General features: G+C 49.0%; 1 protein-coding gene and 1 pseudogene across 2 annotated transcripts in view; one reads left to right on the top strand and one right to left on the bottom strand.

Annotated features, from left to right (window-relative positions):
* The window catches only part of ACVR1B (activin A receptor type 1B), a 32,706-nt gene extending 24,609 nt beyond the window's left edge, over window positions 1-8,097 (bottom strand). Inside the window, exon 1 of the mRNA XM_079774152.1 lies at window positions 7,930-8,097. Within this exon, the coding sequence (XP_079630278.1) occupies window positions 7,930-8,020 (91 nt within the window). The 5' untranslated portion in view covers window positions 8,021-8,097. The remainder of the gene's footprint in view (window positions 1-7,929) is intronic.
* A 6,987-nt stretch (window positions 8,098-15,084) lies between these two features.
* LOC307101042 (glyceraldehyde-3-phosphate dehydrogenase-like) lies at window positions 15,085-17,269 on the top strand (annotated as a pseudogene). The gene is made up of 2 exons: window positions 15,085-15,103; window positions 16,287-17,269. The product of its transcript is annotated as a glyceraldehyde-3-phosphate dehydrogenase-like (transcript).
* Window positions 17,270-23,082: the final 5,813 nt, after the last annotated feature.

Below are 23,082 nucleotides of genomic sequence, written 5' to 3'. Positions count from 1 at the left end.
TATAAGTAGACATATTTGTGGCTCATTAGGGCAGGGAGGATATTTATGGTGATATTTTGTATTTGTTTCCTGATCTATTTACGATACTATGGATGAGTGGAAAGGAGATGGTGTACATGAGTAGAAAAAGGATAGGAATGGTTGTTTGAAAGAGAAGAAAAAAAATTCAGCCAGGGCTGAGAATAAAACTGATGAGGTTGAAATCACGTTAATTTGGCTGGAATAAAATAGGTGGTAGAATAAATGGAGATGAAAGAGGTGAGGTAGGAAGAGAGATATGACATTCCAAGTAACTCACAACATGTACTATTTTTGAGTAACTGCGATAAAAACTGCATATACAGAAGATGATAAAATTATAGGTCAGAATTGGAATTATTTACCTAGGATTTTGCTGAGAGGTCAGAAATAAGGTAATTTATCATGTACTTAAAGTATGCAAGGCTCTGTGACAGGACAAAGCCATGTAAAGAAGAATAAGCCAGTTTCTAGCAACAATTTTGGGGGCTAGAGGGTGGGAGAATGGGAGGAGCAGACAACGAAAAACCTCCATACTACCAATAAGGACCAAAGAGAAAAGCAGAGAGGAGAGGATCACTGACCGGGGAAAGACAGGAGGACAAAGAAGGTCCACATTGCAGGATGTTGGATTTGGCTAAAAGAAGGGCAAGGCCAAGAAAAGCACAAGGCATGTTAGGTCCACAGTGAATGGCAGATGCAACAATATCAAGGTGCCAGCCACAGATGGGGCAGTAAGAGAGACTAGGCCAGGTTGGACGGATTGCGATGCCAGGCTAAGGGGTCTGGCATTGATCCTGGAGGCCACATAAAAACGGTAGAGCCATCAGATGCAGAAGGTGTATTTTCCCAAGTTAAATTCAGCACTGGGATGGAGGAAAACTCGGAGACTGGAGGCAGAGCCTGGTTAGAAAATTACTTGAGTAGGCATCATACTATAAAGTACAGTATTTAGGGCACATGCTTTGGAGTCAGACGGACCTCGCTCGGCCCATGGCCTAACCTCTGTAAGCCCCAGTTGTTTCCTAGGTAAAATGGGGACAAGAGTGCCTCCGCTCAACGCTTGAGTATGCAGTAAACATTCAGTCAATCAGAAGCTTTTATTACTACTGTCATCCAGTCAATAAGGGTATGAACTCTTCGTAATTCTGTGGTTGTTCCAATAAGCAGACAAAAAGTCAATCTGTGTATAAACTTCTAAAGGGCAAAGACAGGCTCCTCAGTATCCCTCTCATTTAGCTTGGTCTGGATATTAGAAACGAACACTGATCGAATCTGATTCAATCTTACCTAATACAATTGTAAAATGTAATACACAAACATATACCAAGATAATAAATGAAGATTTGGGGCAAGGTGGGTTCACCACAAATACTTACTTAAAAATAAATACAATAATTAATAAGTGATAATACAAGAATAAACTGTGTTCCACGTACTCACAACTGTAAACCTACTTTTGCCCCACCCTGTGTGTGTGTGTGTGTGTGTGTGTGTGTATGTGTGTATACACATCACAATCACCTAGAAAACACTATAGCCAAAGCACCCACAATTTCCTCTCTCCTCCAAACACTCACAAATAGCTAGGACAAGGCAACAGGCAGTAGATGAAAGCCACGTGGTCAAAGCACTTTTCACATGCAAGGTCGAGCGATGGGATGGCCAAGTACCAGGTCTCAAGTATCTTTCAAGTTCATTGTTTGTTGGCAAACCCCATTGCCTTGTGCACAAGGGCTGAGATCCCCATTTCCCCCGACGCTGACAGCCAGGGACCACTCTCACTCAGCTCCTAGTCGGCCTGCAGTTCCTGGCCCCCGTGGCCCCGTGGGCGGTTCATATACAGATGTTTATTTTCTTTCAAGCCAGCTGGAGTATCTCTGCCTTCCTCTCTGGCAGTCAGCTGAGAAAATTCTCTGCTTTCAAAGGGCTAGCTAGCTTGATTAGGTTCTGTCTACCATAACAGTCTCCCTATACGAAGATCAACTTATTTGGGACCTTAATTACATGTACAAACTCCCTTCACAGTAGTACCTACATTCATGTTTGACTGAATAACTGGAAGAGGTGTGTGTATACCAAAGGCTGGGGGTCTTGGGGGTGGGAGGTAAAGGGTGGGCTGTAGAAACATTTTATTTCTTTACTGACTATCTCACCTGCCAGGAAGGTAAGCTTCATGAAGAAAGGCATTTCTGTCTCCTTTTGTTTACTGTAAACAAGTGTTTGGAATATGGTAGGTGCTCAATAAACATGTGTTAAAAGAATCTTTAGACACCACAGTTCTCTCTCTCTCTCCCTCTCCCTATGTGTGTGTATATATATGTGTGTGTGTAATTTATTTACAGGCTGAAAATGGGACTTCTAACTATATATATTAAAATCCTGGTTCAATGAAACCATTTAGTAGGAGTCCTTGAATGTCCGTATAATTTTCTCTCACCCACAATTATTTGAGCAGCTTTAACAAAATACAGTTGATCCTTATCAATCATAGATTCTGTAGTTGTGAATCAGCCTAATTGCTAAACCTTACTTGTAACCCCCAAATCGGTACTCTCGATGCTCTCATGGTCATTTGTGGACATGCACTGAGGGGTGAAAAATCTGAACATGTGCCCGGAAGTCTGAACACCCAAGGCTCATGCCCCAGCTGAGGTGGACAGGCAGCGCTCTGCCTGTTTCAGCTCTTACACTGCAAGTATGCGTCCTCTTCATGGTCTATTTAGCGCAGTGCTTTTTGCCTTTCTGTGGTTTTGTTGGTGATTTCAGTTTAAAATGGCCTTCAAGAGTAGTGCTGAAATGCTAAGAAGATGATGTGCCTTACAGAGAAAATACATACGTTAGAAAAGCTTTGTTCAGGCATGTGTTATAGTGCTATTGGCCTTGAGTTCAATGTTTAATAAATATGTTAAACAAGGTGTCTTAACTAGAAATACGAAGACCAGGGGATGCACTGACTGGTGTAATGTGTGACCAGCGGCTCACAGGAGCCTGACCCTCTGTTTCCCCGGGAACACTGGCTCTGTATTTGGTAATTCAGTGTTCCAGCTGACTTTATAGAGCGTAACGACCACAAGTGACGAGATGAGTGCAACACCCCGTTTTACAGAGTTGAGGTGGATGTGAAAGGGCAGCTCCCAGCACCCGCGAACCCAGCATCCTGGTTTTTTGTCTTCACAGCACTCACAACGGATCACTGTGTTTACTTCTTTATTTTCAGCCTAAGCCACTGCAGTTGTAAATTCCATGACAATCAGGGATTTATGGATCTCTGTCCATCTTGTTCTCTGTTATTTCCTCACGCCAAGAACCATTCCAGGCACATACCCATCTGAATAAATAAAGAATTCTCCTGTATGTAATTGTGTAAATATTAGGGTTGATTGATACTGTAAAGGGAGAAGTAGTTACTTTTATTATGTTAAATTTAATATATTTAGCAAGACAAATGCAGGCTTAAGACTAAGTGAAGAGAGAGAGAAAAAAAAGACTACATGGAGAGAGAGAGAGAGAGAGAGAGAGAGAGAGAGAGAGAGAGAACCCCCAAGCTGCCAGAAGTAGCACCGTCTGAAACGCAGACAGCAGGTGAGATTACCTGGGATGGAAACTTCACCACTAAATTCTGGCAGCTCTACAGAGTGAGGGACAGAGAGATGCGAGGACACTCTGCAATAGCAGCTTCCCCCGCTGCTACCTTTATCCATGGCAGAGAAGCCAGGGGCAGGGGGACACACCAGGGCCGAGACGGTGCCTCTGGAGCCCAAGCTCAGGTGAAAGCGTGTGAGAGAGAAACTGAGGCGAGCAAAACCACGAGCAGAGATTGGAACCCGGCCAGGAAGCAGTGCCTGCAGAGCGAGAGCGTGCAAGTTAGACTGGGGGCCGTCAGGGCTGAGCAGCCGAGCCCTTAAGCGGCTTCGGCAGCCCGTCGAGGCGGCCCTGGTGGGCGCCGGGTGCGGCAGCACTTCCAGCAGCGGCAGGGCTGGTGAGAAAGAGGACTCGAGGATTTTCATTGTGTAAATACAGAGAGGAAAATGAGATAAGACCCCCTTACATCAACCCCTACTATACCAGACAAACAACACGAGAGTTCAAGACAAAGGGGCGGGATTCCAGAATTAATGTTCACTGCTGCTCTGAGCAAAAACTGAACAGTAAACAATAAGGATTTCAAAATTAAAACAAAAGAGCCACTTCAGTATTCTAATTTAACCTTCAAAAAGAAAGCCCTACAGCACCATGAACTGACAATTCCATTCCACCCCAACACCCTGTACTCCTGAGTTATTATGAGAACAGACTGCAACGCAATTCAACTCATGTTCCAGAATGCAACAAGCGGCTTCCACAGGACCTGCTGAAAGCAGCAGCGCGTCTCCTCGCCTCGCCTTCTGATTCATATTTTGGTAGCAAGGTTACAATTAGCTCACCAGTGGAGAGTAAACCTATTTATAACACAGCAGTCCACCTGAAAGACACAATCAACCAAAAAGGCTTCCAGAGGGAAATGAAGTGCCGCTTCTCCGTGCACTGATTGCAGGTTCCCAAGGTCCTTTAGGATGAAGCCTAACCTTCCTGTGCTCACAGGCACCGTTCCGGCCACCTCGCAGCCTCCATGTTCTTATGTAACATTTACATAGTGCCATAAACATACCCAGAGTTGCGTAAGAATTAAAACGTTGCCAAACCAATAAAGCCTAAAGCAGGTCACTCCCTCCAGACTGTTTTTGATTAGCACAGGTATGCTGCCGGGTCTACGATGGAAGAGCCTGTCAAAAGACAGAAATTAACTGAGGAAATCTGACTCATCTACAAAAATGCACAAATAATCAGAAATTAACCACACTGTGACGCGGTGGCCCTTCTATCAATCCCGACAGTATGTTATTCTGCTCCATAAGATAGAAAGTAACGCAACTTTGCTTGTTCAGTGAAGTCAGAAACTGTGTCTAAAAATACCTCCCAGCCAACTGGCTATCAGTCAGTCCCACTAATGTCCCAATCAGAGTGACACAGATTGTTTCCTCACTTTACAGAGGGAGAACTGAGGCAGCACAGTCAGGTTAAGTGACTTACTCAAGGACAACCTGAAAGGGAACGAAGTTGTGGGGCTGGAAACCAGCTTCCTCCCTCCCTCCGGCTCTAACCTTTAGCCAGAGTAGCCATTTTACTATGTTTCAATCACATCTGTTCCAGGAGCTTTTAACAAAACTAATCAGAGATTCCCTTCCTCTCCACAAGAGTTCACTTTCAACTGTACTTCAAAACCACGTCCACTGAATAGTTACAAGACTTGGCCTGAAATGAGATTTTCAGTCTGTTCAAAGAAATTCAAAATGTACCTATCAGAAGCTCAAATGTTGCCATTATTGCTTTTGTCTTAAGAAAGGAGTGTGTTCTGTTACTAACTAATGCCATTTTTCATTTTTAAATACTAATGTGAATATTCCAAAGAGAGGCCTTAAAACATGCTACACCTATCAAATGGATGCTGTTTATAACCTGGAAGCCATTCGCCTTATCACTGGCCTTTTACCAAGTCGAAGTTAATTCAGTAATTAACAGAAACACCTATCCCTGGCTGTCCTCATGGCATGCCCCAGCAGCAGGCGGCAGGGCTGGGCTCCGGCTCCTCCAGCCCACCTAGGGAAGCCCAGCGCACAGAGGAAGTGCAGGGGAGGAAAGCAATCAACTTCTTGTTATCATCAGCCTCTCTTTTCCCAGAACTGACGTTTTACTTTAGGCCTTTTGCAACAGTGGTCTCTGTAGCATGCACTATTGGCAACTAGCTGTGTCCCGGAAAAAACTGTAGTGTCTGGCCAAGAAGTTTAAAGGCCTTCGAGAATGTTTGCTGGACACACAACCCAATTTCCAATTTACCAAAAAAAGAAACTAATTCCCTATTTTGACCACCCATCTCACCCCAACAAACATCCATTTTAGGAAGGTTACAAAAAAAAATAAAATGAACTCTGCCCCATTCAGAACCAGTTGGATTATCAATTAAACATTCTTAACTAAGCTCACAACAAGCCCACAGACACTACAAGTTAACAGGGAAACGGCTGTTAAAAATCTTGCATACAGCAGGGACTGGATAAAAATTCCTACGGAAGGAATTTAAAGATTTATTCATACACATATCAGATGACAAACATGAAGGCCAAGTCTCCTTATTTACTACCCCAGTAGAGAAATAACACGATGTTACACTTTCCAAAAGCATGGCCCACAATAAGGCCCAGAAAACATTCTTCACGAAAACCATGATCTTAAATGTCAGGCTGTGTTCATACACCTTCCCTGTGTTGATCAGAAACTACGGCGTATCACCGAGCACGGCACATGGAGACCCAGGAACACACGAGGTGCTTAACAGGAGTATCAGCCACTGAACAAAGACCCCACCGCACAGGCTACCCCACTGGGAACAAGTATGAGAGCTGGAGAGAATGAACTTGTCTTTGACACTCCAAAGTGGGATGAGGCCCTTTCTTGATTGTCTGGTGCATTAAAGGAGCCTGAACCCACCTGAGAATCATTATGTGTAGTGGAGAGGAGAGCCACAGAACACACACTTGATCTCCCACTGCTGACAGGCTAGGGGCTGCTGAGAAGTCAAAGCAGCAGGCTTCGTACATGAGAGCACATACAATCCCGACCGTCTCTCCCAGATCCATGTGTGGGTCAATAATCACTTCAATATAACTGCCAAATATAACCTTCATCTGCTACCCCAATGCCAAAACACATCGGAGACAACTCTCTTAAATGAAATATCTTAGGGTTTCATCTGCTCTTCTCAGCCCCACAAAGCCTCCTAAATAACACGCCCAGTTAAGGGTGCCACAGAAAGGCACCTACCTCTACAGCTGGAAGGGTGGGGGCTGGAAGGTGACGGGTGTGTGAGGGTGGGGGAATGTGAGGGGGGGAGGGGGAGTTAAGAGGGGTCGTAGGGGAAGGTAAATAAGTACTGACCAAGGGCCAGGGAGCGGGTCCAGTGGTGGGATCTTTAAATAATCTTGAGGGTTGGAGGCGGGTTCTAGGATTTCACCTGAAAGGCATCCATGAAGTGAGCAACTGAATGGGCCCCCTGGGGTGGGGTGGGGGAGGCGAGATGGAAAGCAAACACACCTAGATGAAGATTAACCATTCTGGAACCTGGTTTCCTAGGGTCAGGGGGACTCCAAAGGCAAACTCCTAACCGGTGGAGGGGCCTGTTCGTCCCACTCCCCCCAAAGAGCTCCCACAGGGCACGTGTATTGGAGGTGGGGGGAGTGCCCCACTGAACTCCAGGGGCTGCGTGAAGGGGAAATGTGACCCCCTTGCCCGGAACCTGAGGGAGGGAGGGAGGAGCGGGAGGCGAAGAGATGCCCCCAGTGCAGGGTCGGAAGGAGAGGTTAGAGACCCCTTCCCCTACCATCGGAGGTGCGCAAGGGCTCTCCGCACCTGGATACCTTGGAAAGCAAAGCCCCTACCGCCGCAGCCCCACAATCTTGGCGGGAGAAAAGGCATCCCCCCAGGAGCATCTGGAGAGAGGAAATGAAGACCCCCGCCGCTGGACAAGCGGAGGGGCGAAAACATGATCTGCACATTTTTGGAAAGAAGCCCGCACTCCCTTTATGAAATATAGGGGTGCTTGGAGCACAACCCCCGAGAGCTCCCCGAATCCAGCTCCGCCTGGAAGAGGGCTCGAGTCCTCAGGGGCCCGGCGTGAGCTCGGTCGAGGCTGGACGGCGGAGCCTAGGGGGTCAGGAGAAGACACTGGGGTCACCCCGACTCCTCCGCGCCCCCCGCCCGGCCATATTGTGCGCGTGGGGAAGGGGCGCGCTGTAGCCCAGGCGCCGCGGCGCGAGGCCTCGCCCTCGCCCGGCCCTCTCCATCCCGGCCCCCGCCCCCCGCCCCCGGACTCACCCTGGATTCCCCGGGGCCCGGACCCGCTGCTGCCGGCGAGCAGGAGGACGACGAGGGGGAAGAATGGGGAGGCTCCGGCCGACTCCGCCATAGTAACCGCCGCCGCCGCCGCCGCCGCCGCCGCAGCCCAGCAGCGCCCAGCGCGCGCGCGCGCCCCCGGCGCCTCCCCTCCTCCCGCGGCCCCGCTCCCGCCTCCCGCTCCGCCGCCCGGCGCCGGCACGTGCGCTCCCGGCGGAGCCGGCCCCGCGGCCGCCGCGCGCGCACCCGAAGGGCGGGGCCGGGTGCGCGCGGGCGCCCGCCTTAAAGGGGAGTGTCCCTGTTAAAGGGGTGGGAGGGGTGTGCCCCTCGGTCCCCCTCACCGGCGCGTTCCAGTGCGGCTCGGAGGAAGCCGAGGGGAACGCGCAGCTTCCGCCCTCCCCGGCACCCCACCCAGTGCGGTTATCTTATCAGCACCAGCCTCCTCCCCCGCATCGAATGTCCCGCGAGCCCCCTGCGTTTTCTGGTTCCCTTCACCCCACTGCCTAGCCTCCGGTCCCAGCAGGGTCTTCGCAACCGTCTGCAATCCTCTGGGCGCCCAGCAACCTGTATGATCAGTGACGGGATGCCCCCTTTCAGAACATTCTAAGGCTCTTTGGTGAGCGTGCTTGAGAGGCTCACATGCTGCTCCCAGGTAGAACCTTTTGGGTAAACAATTTGGCATTATGTATATAATGCCTTAAAATACTCACAGACCCCTTGGCCCGGTATTATCCCCTGTCTGTCTTCCGGAAATAATACAGAATAAATGCTTATGAAAAGTTTTAACTGTGGCATGTTTATCGTTGTAAATGGCTAGTAACTAGGCAATTATAAAAGACAAAAAAAATTATGGCCCATCCATACGATGGAGCATTATTTAGTAATTAAAAGGTATGGTTATAAAAAGCCATGAAGTGAGAAAAGGTTCAGTGAATGATAATGATAAATGAGATAATATTAAATTAAAAAGCAAAATACGAAGATGTGCCCTGTGGTGTGGCTCGGTTGGTTGGAGCGTGGTCCCATACACCAAAAGGGTTGAGGGTTCAATTCCAATCGGAGCACATACCTAGGTTTCGGGTTCCATCCCTGGTCAGGGTCAGGACCCCTAAGAAGGCAACCCATTTCTGTCTCTCCCCCTTCTCTCAAATCAATGGAAATACAGGATGTCCCCCAAAATGATACATGCTTTAAGTGATTATAAAGTCAGTGTTTATTAACATACAGTTCATTTTCAAAATTGATTATCAGTTATAAAAGTATGTATATATTTTTGGGGACCCCTTATATATTCTGGGGTGAGGATTTAAAAAACACACAAAACTGTTTACAGTATTATTCTAATTTTATTATAATATACCATATATCTGCGTAGAAAAGGACCAGGAGGATATTATCAGTAGTCACTGCCAGAATAATTTTTTACTTTTTCTTTAAACATTTCAGTGTTTTCTAAACCTTTTACAAATAAACAAAGTGTTACTTTCAAATTCAGGGAAAATACTTATAGAAGATAAAATCACTTCTATCTTCCTGAAAAGAGTTTACTTTCTTTGGCTTGAGAAAGAGCTTGAGATTGTAAAAAAAAAAAAAAAAGCCAGAATTATGGATCTGAATTCTCCTTTTCTTACCGACCGACAACTTGGGCAAGTATTTTAACCAAAGTCCAGTTTTATCGTCTAGGATCTAGGGTTGGAAACGGTGAGCAAAGGGTGAAAGGAGGAGTTTCTCAAATGAAGTCCTCACTTTGTAAGTCATCACCAACCTGAAGAAGCCCCATCCTCACCAGAAAAAAAACAAGACTGTAGACACATTGCCCCAACACGCACACGTGCAAAGTCATGCAGAGGCACTGTCTACAAATGGGTCAGTGTAGCTAGATGAGTAAACACCTTATTTTTATACTGCTCTCCCTCCCCCTCCCTACTTCCCTACCCCCCTCCCCCCCCCAATAGGCACCTCCCTTCTCTAGTCCATTAAACTGGTCTCCCAAACTCTGCTGCACCCACACCCTGGGGCTCCCAGTTGTGGTGGGCACAGCACTCGGTGACCGTGCTAGTTTCCTGGGGCTGCTTTAACACCACAAACTGGATAGCTTAAAATAACAGAAATGTAGTCTCTCCCAGTTCTGGAGGCTGGAAACCTGAAACCAGGGTGTCAGCAGGCCCATGTTCTCCCTGAAGGCTCTGGGGAAGAACCAGGCCCCGTCCCTTCTGGTTTCTGGTGGTTCCCAGAATCCTTGGTGTTCTTCCCCAGTCCCTGGCTGTGGAAGCCTTGCTGATCAATCTCTGCCTTCGTCTTCATATGGTCGTCTTCCCTCTGTGTGGGTATCTCTGTCCAAATTCCTCTCTCCTTATAAAGACACCAGTCACTGAATTAGGGTCCAGCCTAACCCAGTAGGAGCTGAAGTAATTTAACTTGATTACATATGCAAATATCCTACGTCCCAGTAAGTTCATATTCACAGGTTCTGGCTGGGTATGAATTTTAGGGGCCACTATTCAATGCAGTATGTTGACCAACCCCTGTGGTTGGGAAGGGAAGGCTGAGCCCTCTGGGGCACGTCTCTGAGGCCCCGGGGAAGGGACTGTTCTTCCCTACATCTCACTCAGTGCTGCCACTGTGGCCGCAAGACCGAGAGTCCCGGAGGGGCCCGGTGGTAGCTCTGCTCCTAAACTGCAAGGTCAGCCACATACCTGAATATACGGCCCAGGCACCCGGACCACTGGGTCCCCAGATCGAACGCCACCTCACTCAGCCCACTTGCTAGCATTGGACATTAGCAAGACGTTTTACCTCCCTAAACCTCGATTCACTTATCTGTAAAATGGAGCTGATAATAGTTCTACCTCATAGAGGAGTTGTGAGGACGGCTGAAGACATTGCATGGCACCTAGCATAGTCTCTGACGCATAGGAAGTGATATAAAGAGAATGGCTATTCTTACAATGATGCTTTGACCTTTACTATAATCCCGTGAAGTGGCTGAGGCATGTCAGGGTGTGTTCAGTTTATGGGCGAGGCAACTGAGACCTAAGCAAGGTGAGTGATTTGCCCAGGCTCACGTATAATTAAGTGTCAACGCCACAGCCTGCTGGTCCTGTCCTTCTTCAACATGGAAGCATCTCATGCTTTTTTCAGGGGCTGATCTTCCAGAGCCAGCTGAAGGTGGGAGATTAGGCTCGATGGGGTAGGGGAGGGAGGTTAGTAATGTCCTTCACACCCTATTCCTGAGAGTTTGAGGCAGCTGCTCAGGTCAGAGATTTCCTAGGCCAGTGGTCAGCAAACTCATTAGTCAACAGAGCCAAATATCAACAGTACAACGATTGAAATTTCTTTTGAGAGCCAAATTTTTTAAACTTAAACTTCTTCTAACGCCACTTCTTCAAAATAGACTCGCCCAGGCTGAAAACCGACTTCTGCCCATGGGCCACGAAGTTTCAATCGCACTGTACGTGTGCGCCCGCACGTGGTATTTTGTGGAAGAGTGACACTCAAGGGGCCAAAGAGCCGCATGTGGCTCGCGAGCCGCAGTTTGCCGACCACTGTCCTAGGTGATGCATCGACCCTGCCTTTTAGGTCCCGAGCTGCATGGGGACAGACGGCTCCCTGCTGCAGCCTGGCTCTCTTACCACCCATGAAGGCCTCAGCAAAGTGTCCATTTCTGTAAGCCTCTTTAACTTTAGGGCGGGACCCACATCACAGTCTATGAACTCCTTGTCAGCCCTGCTCTGTCCCTTTGTCAGAGATTCCCCAGAGCTGCCAGGATTCCCTTTTCCAGGAAAAAGTCCTCCTCCCCGGGCTCCACTGACGAGACCACCTGGTGCTACAGCTGCCTTCTTGCTTGCAGCAAGTCAAGACAGCCCACCTCTTGGGGAACTCAGCACAGTTTGCCTTGGTGCGCAAATAGCGGTGTTATTAATCCCAGGAAGGCAATAGCCCCTCTTCAGTCATCCATTCTGCAAACACTTATTAAACACATCATATCCAAGGCACAACGTATAAACATAGATACGTTCTTGCCCTCATGGAACTTACAATCTAATAAAACATGTATTTAAAAAAAGCAACAAGGTGTTGCCCTGGCTGTAGTGGCTCAGTTGGTTGGAACGTCATCCCGTACACCGGGGGTTTGGGGGTCCGATTCCCAGCCAGAGCACATACCTGGGTTGCAGGTTCGTCCCCGGTTGGGGCATGTACAAGAGGTAACCAATCAATGTTTTTCTCCCACATCGATGTTTGATGTTTCTCCTCTCTCTTTCTCTCTCTCTCTCTCTTTCTCTTTCTCTTCCTCTCTCTAAAAACCAAGAAACATATCCTCGGGTGAGGTGGTATAGCATACACCTGTGAAGGGTCGGAGAGGGCAGTTAGGAGGGCATGATGATTCAACTCTGTGGGGACAAGCTGAGGAGGCGGGAAGGGTTTCAGGGACAGGCCATGCTACAGCTGACTCTGGGAAGACAAAAGAATGTTTCCTAGATAGACAGGCTTGTATGGGGCAAGGGAAGGCAGGAGATTGTTCCTGGCACAGGGAGCAGTATGAGCGAGATACTGCAATGAAATTGCCTGGCATTTAGGGAACTGTGCACAGCATGGCAGGCCCCCAGGGAGTGCAGAGTGAAGAAGGATGGTGGGGGAGCTGAAAGGTCGTGTTGGAAAGACAGACAGACATGGACATACACTTGGAAGTATCGTATTCTCCAGGACACTAGAAGGGTTCTAAGCAAGGAGGGAAAGTGATCGCATTTGTGTTTTAGAAAAACGACTTTGCTGATCCAAATGAACCTGAACTTTGTGCAGATGATTGGAGAAAGGAAACCAGAGGCAATTTCAGTGGCCCAGACAAGGTAGGAGGAGGACCTGACCCGAGGCAGCAGCAACTGAAATGGGAAAGAGAAATAGATTCAAGAGGTTTGAAAGAGGTAGAAGCTGCAGGCGTGATTGGATAAAGGAAGTGAGGAGGAAATGAGGATGGCCCCAAACCACTCCAGGGCAATCTGACTTGCCCGGCTGCTTGGTGGCTCCTTTTAGCAGATTAGCAAGAGCAGGTTGGGAGGAAGATGTTGAGTTCCCCCACTGGGCATTGAGGCCTCCTGGAGGTACCTGGAGCCATGGAGATATGGATTTGGAAGTCAGTAGCATATAATACCTATTCAAACAACTCGGGGTGGGGGCAGGGGGAGGCGGTGAGAGAATTCCGGAAGTACATCAATACTATAGGAAAAAAGTAGACAGAGAAGGAACGATCAGAGAAATAGAAGAGAACCTGGAAAGAATAGAAACCAAGGCAGGAGCGGGGTTCAAGAGGTCAGCAGTATCTAATGTTAAGAAGGGTTCAGGTGAGATGAGGAGCAAAGCGTGTCTAGGGTTTGATAACTTGAAGCCCGTTGGTCATGTTTACCTGAGCAGGTTCACTGGAAGACGGTGTGGAGGCCCATCTTCAGGAGGCTACAAGGGAATGGGAGGTGAAGGCTTAAAAAGACTGAAGGCCATCTATGCTTTAAAAGAACTTGGCTGTGACGGGAAGGGGAAATTTGGGTTTTCTTCAGAATGATAGACCACATTCTTCCTGCTGAAGAAACAACTCAAAATGCTTGATAAACAATCTAGAAAGTGAAGAACACTCAAGTCCAAACTAAGGAACAAAGATAGGAGAGCAGAACACCAAAGCTGGCTTTCCCCTTGAGAACATTTGTATACCAGGTGAACTTGCACTTTGATTTTCGTTTGTTTGTGCGCGTTTTTTTCCCTTTTCTTTTTTTAATATACTTTTATTGATTTCCGAGAGGAACGGAGAGGGAGAGAGAGCTAGAAACATCAATGATGAGAGAAAATCATGGATCAGCTGCCTCCTGCACGCCCCACACTGGGGATCGAGCTCCCATCCTGGGCATGTGCCCTTGACCAGAATCGAACCCAGGACCCTTCAGTCTGCAGGCCGACACTCTATCCGGTGAACCAAACCAGCCAGGGCTGAACCTTGGTTTTCTAAGGCGAGCTGGATATAGGGGACAGGACACAAAACCTAGGTCTGCCCAAAGTGGGCAGTCTAATAAGTGACCATCTGCATAAAGCTGTGACCACAAAGGGTGATAATACCCTCATTTGACCAATGAACTAGGAACACTCTTCCAGAAGACTGGAAGGGAAATTGCCTGACCTGGATCTTGCCTCTGAGTGAGAATGGGGGGGGGGGGGGGAATCGTCATTGAGGATTCATAACCCCAAGTTGGCCTTCATGATTTAATTTTATTCCACAGTCACCCTACCTGGGTGGTTTGAAAAACTACACACTATTCAGATTCAAGTGACCCCAGGCTGGTGGCACTCCTGGACCTGGAAGGAAGAAGAGCAAATCGTCTTCAGAGGAACCCATCTTCAACTCAGACTACGAGGAATCCTCACAGGCAAAATTCTAAGAAATAGAACCTGCATTGCTAAATCCAAAAAAAACAAATAAATAACTGCCAATTTAGAATTTCATGCCCATAGAAGATACCTTTTAAAAGTTAGAGCTTAATTGAAAGGTGTAAGTTGTGTATGAACTCATGTGTACTTTGTCAATTGTCAGATATTGACTAATAGAAGGAAAACTCCCAGGGTGAGAGAAGGAAGGAAATAGAATGAGATAAAAGTAATCCAAAAGGAGGCAAGAAAGGAAAGGAAAAGGATAATATTGAGGTGGAATAAATAGAAAACACAAAATAAGATACTTAGTGAAAATAAGTTCAAATATATCCATGATGATAATAAATATAAATAGACTAAATAATCCAATTTAAAAATATCGATTTCCAAACTAGACAAGAGAGAGAAAAGGGGATTTCCAGGACACAAGATCACAGAAGTGTTTCCTTTGTTTTGTTGCTTTCGTAAGAAGGAGAGACTGCAACGCAGATCATTATAAAGGAGCCAAGTGTTGCTCAAAGATACAGGAAGAAGGAGTGAGTGATGACTCCAGAACCCAGGGTTGATGAGGGCACAGGATCAAGACCCAGAGGTACAGGGAGTAGCTTTGGCCTGGAGGAGAATGTTACCCTCTTGGAGGCTAGAGGAAAGAGGTTTGAACAAAGAAGTTTTTAGGCATGAGAGGGTCACTTGGCTGTTTTCAGTCATGGCCACCTGTTCTGTGACAATATGGTCAGGAGGCAGGATGGTATGTATGGGGGGTGTGCTCTAAGAGAGTGGTGAGAATTTGTAAAAGCCACTGTGGAGCATGGAGTGGTGTCCAGAGACTTAGAAAAGCAGAAAGTGATTGCCAAGATGGCATTAGGCTAGGGTTGCAGAACAGAGAGTAAAGGTCATAACATGCCTCTTTCTTTGATGGTACAATTTCCTCTGGAAACGGTCAGCAACCCAGGGTGGGACCGGAAAAGGAGGTATTTGGAGGCTGACGGGGTAGGAGGTGAGGTGTAGGGGCTGGGGGGAGAGCAGATGGGCCAGGGAGTTGAAGGAAGCAGAGGGAGGGCCGCTTAGGCAATGGAAGGAACTTGAACTTGATGTGCCTGGTGGCTGAGGATGGGACGCTGGTTAGAGGGACGGCTACCGGCCCGAGAAGCCCAAAGGCCCTAGTCAGCCTCAGGGACTGATGTGGTCAGCAGCATGCAGTCTGTGCTCAGTGGTCTCTTGGGATGGTGACGAGCTGTTCCATCTTGAAGAAAACCTAGGCTTTTCTCGTTCACTTTCTGCTCCAGAGGCCATTGCATGACTTTAGAGACCAGCCTTCTTTCTTTTCTTTAACCCTCACACTGACCTTGTTCTACCCCAGTGCCTCCTTGGTAAACAGGTCTGTGCCCTCAGCCTTGGTGACTCATACTTCAGTTGCTCTCCGGCATGCCCAGTGGCCAAGCAGGACGGCTCTCCTGGTTATCCTCCTCTTGTTGTGGACCTCTGAGCTTTTGCCTATCTGGCCCCCCTCTCCTCCACGCCCTCAGTGAAGCCACAGCCCAGAGTCTCATCCCACACATTTCTGGTGCTGCTACTGCTACCCCTGCCCTCCCTCCTGGCCGGGCCTCCCCGTCGTTACCAGGCACACCTCGCAGAACTGTGTTCCGAGAAGGTCCCTTTCGTTTTGTCATCTGACTCCTTGAAAACACACAGGCTCCCTATTGACCCATAACACCCGGCCAAATGAATGCATCCTAAATCTGGAGCAGATTTTCGAAAGTATTTTGTTTGATCCCATTGTTTTACAGACAGAGAGACTGAAGTTCAGAGAAGATAGTGACTTGTATAGGAAGATCCAAAACTGGCAATCAAGACCTCTACATGGAGCTCTCCACTCCTCCTGTTGGACAGACAGCCGCGTCTTCCTGCACAGTGCCAGCCACAACCCTGAGACACGACGGTGAAGGTCAGGGTGAACGGATTCGGCCTTATTGGGCGCCTGGTCACAAGGGCTGCTTTTAACTCTGGCAAAGTGGATTTTGTTGCTATCAATGACCCTTTCATTGACCGTAACTACATGGTCTACACGTTCCAGTAGGATTCTACTCGGGGCAAGTTTAAAGGCACCGTCAAGGCTGAGACCGGGAAGCCTGTGATCCATGGAAAGTCCGTCTCCATCTTCCAGGAGCGAGATCCCGCCAACGTCAAAGGGGGTGATGCTGGTGCTGAGTATGTCTTGGAGTCCACTGGTGCCTTCACTGCCTTGAAGAAGGCTGGGGCTCCCTTGGAGGGTGGATCCAAGAGGATCATCATCTCTGCGCTTCTGCAGATGCCCCCATGTTTGTGATGGGTGTGAGCCATGACAAGTGTGACACCCCCCTCAAGATTGTCACCAACTGCTTGGCGTCCCTGGCCAAGGTCATCCACAACTTTGGCATCATGAAGGGACTCATGCCACAGTCCATGCATCACCGCCACCCAGAAGACCGTGGGTGGCCCCTCTGGGAAGCTGGGACAAGATGGCCAAGGGGCTGCCCAGAACATCATCCCTGCTTCTACCGGTGCTGCCACGGCTGTGGGCAAGGTCATCCCTGAGCTGAATGGGAAGCTCGCTGGCATGGGCTTCCATGTCCCCACCCTCCACGTGTCGGGTTTGGATCTGACCTGCCGCCTGGAGAAAGCTGACCAACCCAATGACATCAAAAAGGTAATGAAAGAGGTGTCAGAGGGCCCCCTCAAGGACATCCTGGGTCATCCTTAGGACCAGGTTGTCTCCTGCAACTTTAACAGTGACACCCACTCCTCCACCTTCAATGCTGGGTCTGGCATTGCCCTCAATGACCACTTTGTCAAGCTCATTTCCTGGTGTGACAATGAATTTGTTTACAGCAACAGGGTAGTGAACCTTATGGTCCACGTGGCCTCCCAGGAGTAAGAGCCCCCTGACCACCAGCCCCAGCGAGAGGAAAAGAGGCCCTCAGCTGCTGGGGAGTCCCTGCCCACAATCAAGCCCCCACCACACTGAGAATCTCCTGATCCCCACAGGTTCCTTCCCAAACCCCTGAAGAAGGAGAGGGGTTTAGGAAGCCCTACATTGTCATGCACCACTACCAATAAAGTTCACTGTACACCTCCCCCTCCCAAAAAAAGTCCTGTACATGATATCCATCCAGAATTATCTCCTCCTACACATAAAAATAGTGTGCAGAGACTGACCATTTACTCTCCTAAGAGCTTTGTGTAGGTTATTTATTTACTCTTCACAACAAGCCCATAAGAGAGGTACTACTATTTACCCATTGTGGAGATGAGGAACTGAGACATAGAGAGATTTTAGAAAACTTGGCCAAGGTCACCAGCTAATTCTAGCCCTGACAGCTCCCCTATTATCCTGGCTTTCTCTTTCTCTCTCTCTCTCTCTCTCTCTCTCTCTCTCTCTCTCTCTCTCTCTCTCTCTCACACACACACACACACACACCCTCGTTCATAGTCTTCCCGTGCCTGGAGAGTCCTTGCTCCCTCTTTCATATCTGGATGACAAGAGTGTATGGCTCTCACCTGCCTACACCCCTTCTCCTAGGTGCGTGCACAGTCTGCCCTCTGGCCACAGATGATTGCACCAGGGTTGGGCATCTGAACCAAGTAAAGCAATAAAATAAACTGGCCGAGCTAATCAGCTGCTCTTTCATGAGCATTTGAACTAACGAGGCGTAGAAACCCAGTTACTTAGATGGTGGTGGGTGCCACAGAGGAGTGCCTGGAAGCCATGTTGGGCCATGTGGTAGCAGGGCGAGCCAGGAGAAGAGAGGGGGCAGCGGCAGGGAGAAGGGGGGAGGGGCGGGAGAGAGATTACCCAGGTATGCCTGCTGGTAGGCATACGTGCACACATGCCCTCCAGCTCGCCCACTGTAGCAGTCAAATTGTCCTCAGCACATACCCAGCCCCCTGCCTTTCCCGATCCCATGAGATTTGGTGTATTTCCCACAGTGCATTTCCTTGAGATTTCCATGCGTCTTTCCAGGAAATCCTCTTTTCACTTCCACGGGTTTGAGTGTGTTTGTCTTGTTCGTAGATTAGGAGCCGTGGCTAGAACACCAGCTCACGGAACTCTTCCCTGCCTTCAGAAGGAGCTCGGGTCTGATTCCTCCAGGAAGCCACCCCCCCACCAACCCTCCATCTATTGGGTGTGTTCATCTCTCCTTCCCCAGACAGATCACAATCCCCACCACTTCCATTTCCCTCACGACATTCAGTAAATACTTACTGATGGATAGAATCTTCTAACTTTGGGGCACCCATTTCTAATTTTGCTATTTGAAGTTGGACTATATTGCTATCATTTTATGTTCTAGCAAATCCACGGGTCCATCCATCATTTCTTTACCCTGGAACATGTATTGGATGTCTATGTGCCAGGCACTGGGCTAGGCCCTGGGAATGGTTCAAATGAAGTCCTTCGTTCTTGCCCTCTGGGAGTTTTCTCCTGCCTGTTCCTCCACCCCCTGCCGCACACCAAGTGCCCACCCCGTCCTCACACTCACACTGCTCTCTGCTCAGGGAGATGCCCAGCAGTTCTCTCCCCCCTCTCCACTCTCCCTCCTTTGTGATCCTTCTGTGGTACAGGAATTGACACTAGCGTCTGAGTGTGTGTGCCTTTATGCTATTTTAAGACCCCAGCACTTTGCAAAAACCTGGTGGAGAATACTGCCAAACCCGAGGGGGTGGGGGCTGAGCAACCTGAGCCTGGGGCCGACTGGGTGTCTGGGAGCCAGGTTATCGGAGCCAGCTACAGAGCTGGCTGGGACCTAACGCTGTTAACCGCTGCCTGCCTGACCCAGTCTGGCCCGATCCTGCCTCTACCTTCTCTTGGTGGGGCCCAGCCCTCATTTCCCCCGTGGGTTGCTTAGGAGTTTGCATACCAAGCAGCATGTAAAATTGTTGTGTTTCTGAAAACACACACACACACACACACGCACGCACACACACGCAGAGAAGCCTTGAAATTCTTCTTGGAACAGGCCCAGGGATTTATTTATGACATTCCCAGGGGGTGGGAGAGACAGAAGTCTGGACTTTGCAGACTGAGTGCTGCGCTGTCATCTTATCAACAGAACCGCCGGCTCTGGTGTGCACTTACTAAATGCCCACTGCATGCCTGAGCCAGGCTGGGGGGGGGGGGGGGGCGGGGGGAGTGCACAGGTGCTCAGTACTCAAGACAGCAGGATGCCCTCCCTCATCCCCCTCCCCCCCCCCCCGAGGAATCACAACATGGTATTGGCATACTTTTACCACCGGTCCCCCCTCTGCTCACTCTCCCACCAGCCCCCACTCCTCACTTTCTGGCTCTCCTTCTCCCTGTGTCTGCAGCCTCTCCCCCTTGCCCACTCCCCTTTGGGGGCCAGGCTGTCCTGCGCATGGATGTCCGGTCCTCTGAAGAGAAGCTTCTGGCTGGCTTCCACCCCAGTGAGGAAACTGGGAGCTGGTGGCAGTGTGCTAACGCTTCTCTGATCCTTTGCAGCTGGACATTGGACAGACATGGGGTTCATGCTGAGGCATGGCGGGGTCTGCGGCTGCTGGGGAAAGCTGGGGTGTCCAAGCCTCTTAGGACCGCTTCAAGTCCTAAGGATGGACTGTGGGCCTTTCAGAGGGAACTGGAGGGAGGCAGAGAGTCAGGCCGATGGAGCTGGGGAGAGGACCTTAACTCTGCCCCGTCCGGTCTCCGCCCCTTCTCTAGCCCACCGCCTGAGAGGGAACTTGGCCGGACCGGAGGCTGCTGTTGCCTCCCTTGTCTCTGCAGAGGTGGGAAGGGGTGGGTCTAAAGGCGTCCTCACTTTCCCATGGAGACCCTGGCTCTGAAGGGGAAGGCATACGACCAGTATCTGTGCCATGACAGATCTTAAGCAAATGTGATTTTCCTTCAAGACCGTAGAGGTAACTCTCCGTTGGAAATAGAGAATAGTCTTGGTGATGAGGCAGAAAGACAGATCGTTAGAAGGCCACTGCACTTACCGCAGGCATCGTAGGACTTTTAAACATCGAAGGCCACCATCCAGAAAATAACCAGATCAGGGGACAGGTCACCCAATATGTGAAATAAAACATGGGCACGGGGAGAACACCAGGCCGGTGTCCTTTAGGGATGGCAGAGACCTCCCTACCTCACGCAGCCTAGGCTCCAAGCTCGGAAATGGAGGCTCCTCGCTCTTTTTAGGAAAAAAAAAATCCCAGAAGTCCCAGTGGCCTCACAGACCTCTGGGAGTTTCTCCCTCGTTGGGAAGCGGGGCCTGGTCGCACAGAATGCGTGGGGCGGGGAGATGTGCCTTCCAGCCGCCTGTCCCAGGGAGCACGCAGGTGTGGGCAGGCCACCTGCCTGGGCAGCCCGCGGTGAGGAGGGGCCGTCCCTGCGGGGAGGGGCCCGCCTCCGTGGCCGGGGCCTGTGGGCGCGGAGAGGAAGGGTTGGCACCGTGCCAAAAGCACAGACACACGCCCCTCCCCCCGCAAACCCCTGAAGCTCTACTAAGCGGTCCTGCCCGCCTGCCCCTGGGAGCGGCCGGCCCAGACCTGCTGAGTAGAAAAAGGACCCTGGGCTCCAGCCCCGGCTCTGTCACCTACCAGCTGTGTGACTCGGGGCCCATCCCTTAGCCACTCTGACCTTTGAGTTCCTCGTCTGCAATCTGAGGGAAAGAATGTTCATCTTGCAAAATCTGGGGGACGGTAGAACGAAACCATCCTTTATCAATTGTCAGAGGCTGTGGACCGGAGAGTCATGACTTCCTAGAGGCCCGGAATGCAGGCTGCCAGACTTGAACCTCGCCATACCGGTCCCCTAACTCGTAAGGCAGGGATAATAATGGTCCTACCTCACAGGTTCGTCGTGAGGATCAAACAAGTCAATGCAAACACAACACATGGAATGGTGTCTGGTCATAGCAAGTACCCAAAGCGCGCCAGGTGCTGCGCTCCAGGTAGCCTAGCCCGGCGCCTGCGCTCACCCCTCCGCTGTCTTTGGTCTCAGGACCAGCCCCCCTACGGACAGCCTGTCCCAGCTTGCCCTGCCTGTGGCTTCTGGCCAGTTTTGTTTTTTTACAATAAAAAAAAAAAATCTGGTTTTCCCCCCAAGCTGGTCCTTCCCAGGCGTGCTGTTGCCATGGGAACCTCCAGGGGCCGCCTGGATTTGGCGGAGAAAGGGGTTGTGTATTAAATAAAACCAAGGAATCCCAACGGTGGGCCCGCCACCACGCCAACCCTCAGAACAGAGGCAGACAGAGGTGGCCACAGGGAGGAATTTATGGGGGTCACTCCCCACCCTGCTGCAGCCGGCCAGGTGGGTGAAATCCCATGATGCAACGCTCTCCACCACCAGGGCGCCACCATCTTTGCAGAAACGGAGCTTGGTACTGAACGCCATTGCTTCCTTGTGGGGCTGAACCAAATGCACGGCTTAGAATAGAGATTTGGAATTGATTTTTTTTTACTCCTCTTTCCCTTTGAGACAAAGTCCGCTGCGCCATAGCAGCATAATTAGCCTCACTTAGATGGGGAAACTGAGGCCTCAGCACACCTAAGTGACTTGCTGAAGACTTCAGTCAGTAAAATGTGGAACCGGCACCTAGAACCCGAGTCTTGTGGTCTTTGTCATTACACCGAAATGCAAGGGGAGCGTGCCTTGGAGGGTGCAGGGAGGGAGGGGAGAGGGCCCAGAGCTGGTCCCCATAACCCAGTGCACACCATTTCTCTCTCCTCTGGGAGGTGATTCTGAGAAGACAAAAAAACCACTCTTCTCTCCTCCACCACTGAGGTTCCACTCTTGAAAATGGAGGCAGCCTTTTTTTAAAAAAAGAGCAAAACCGCAATATATCAAGAGCCTTAAAGCCTTTCTAAACTTGGACCTCATAATTTCACTCCTAGAAATTATCCCAAGCATATCCATATACTTCCTGACCCTACAATCCTATTGTAGGAATTCATCCTAAAGAAATACTGTAATCAAACATATGCATCAAGATTCAACTCAGGAATGTCATCACAGTTTCGGCTGAAATAGCAAAATATTGGCAACAAATGAATTTTCAAAAATAGAAAAGTATTCATGCAAAGTACATCTATATAAAGGATTGTAGAAAAGTTTTTAGTGACAAAACTATGTCGATGATATAGTTAAAGTGGGGGGAAAGCAGGTTATAAAATATGTATAGTATAATCTAATATTTATTATTAAATTATGCAAAACAAGAGCTGGAAGAATATTTAGCAAAATGTTTGCAAGAGTTACTTCTGGGTGGTAAAATTACGAATATTTTCCCCTTTTAATTTTTTTTTAATTTTTTAAATTCATTTTTAGAGAGAAAGGAAGAGAGAGAGAGAGAGAGAGAAACATGGATGTGAGAGTGAAACATAGATTGGCTGCCTCCTGCACGCTCCCTCCTGGGGATGGAGCCTGCAACCTGGGCACATGTCCTTACTGGGAATCAAACTGGCGACCTCTCGGTGCACAGGGCAGTGCCCAACCAACTGAGCTACACCAGCCAGGGCCTCTTGATTATTTACATCATCAACATTTTCAAAAATGACTATATGCTACTATTATAATTAAATCAATATAAACTAATTTAAAAGAATCTTACCCACAAAGATATACATTGCAGCAAGATTTACTGTACAAAAAAACCCCAGAATATATATGCCTAATAAATTATGTAATATAGTGTATTGAATATTATGCAATCATTACAATGATTATGATGTTTT

The sequence above is a fragment of the Cnephaeus nilssonii genome (genome assembly GCF_951640355.1).
Source record: "Cnephaeus nilssonii genome assembly, chromosome: 6".
NCBI lineage: Eukaryota > Metazoa > Chordata > Mammalia > Chiroptera > Vespertilionidae > Cnephaeus > Cnephaeus nilssonii.
Note: the sequence above shows the minus strand (reverse complement) of the source record. Positions and strands in the feature narration are given on the sequence as shown.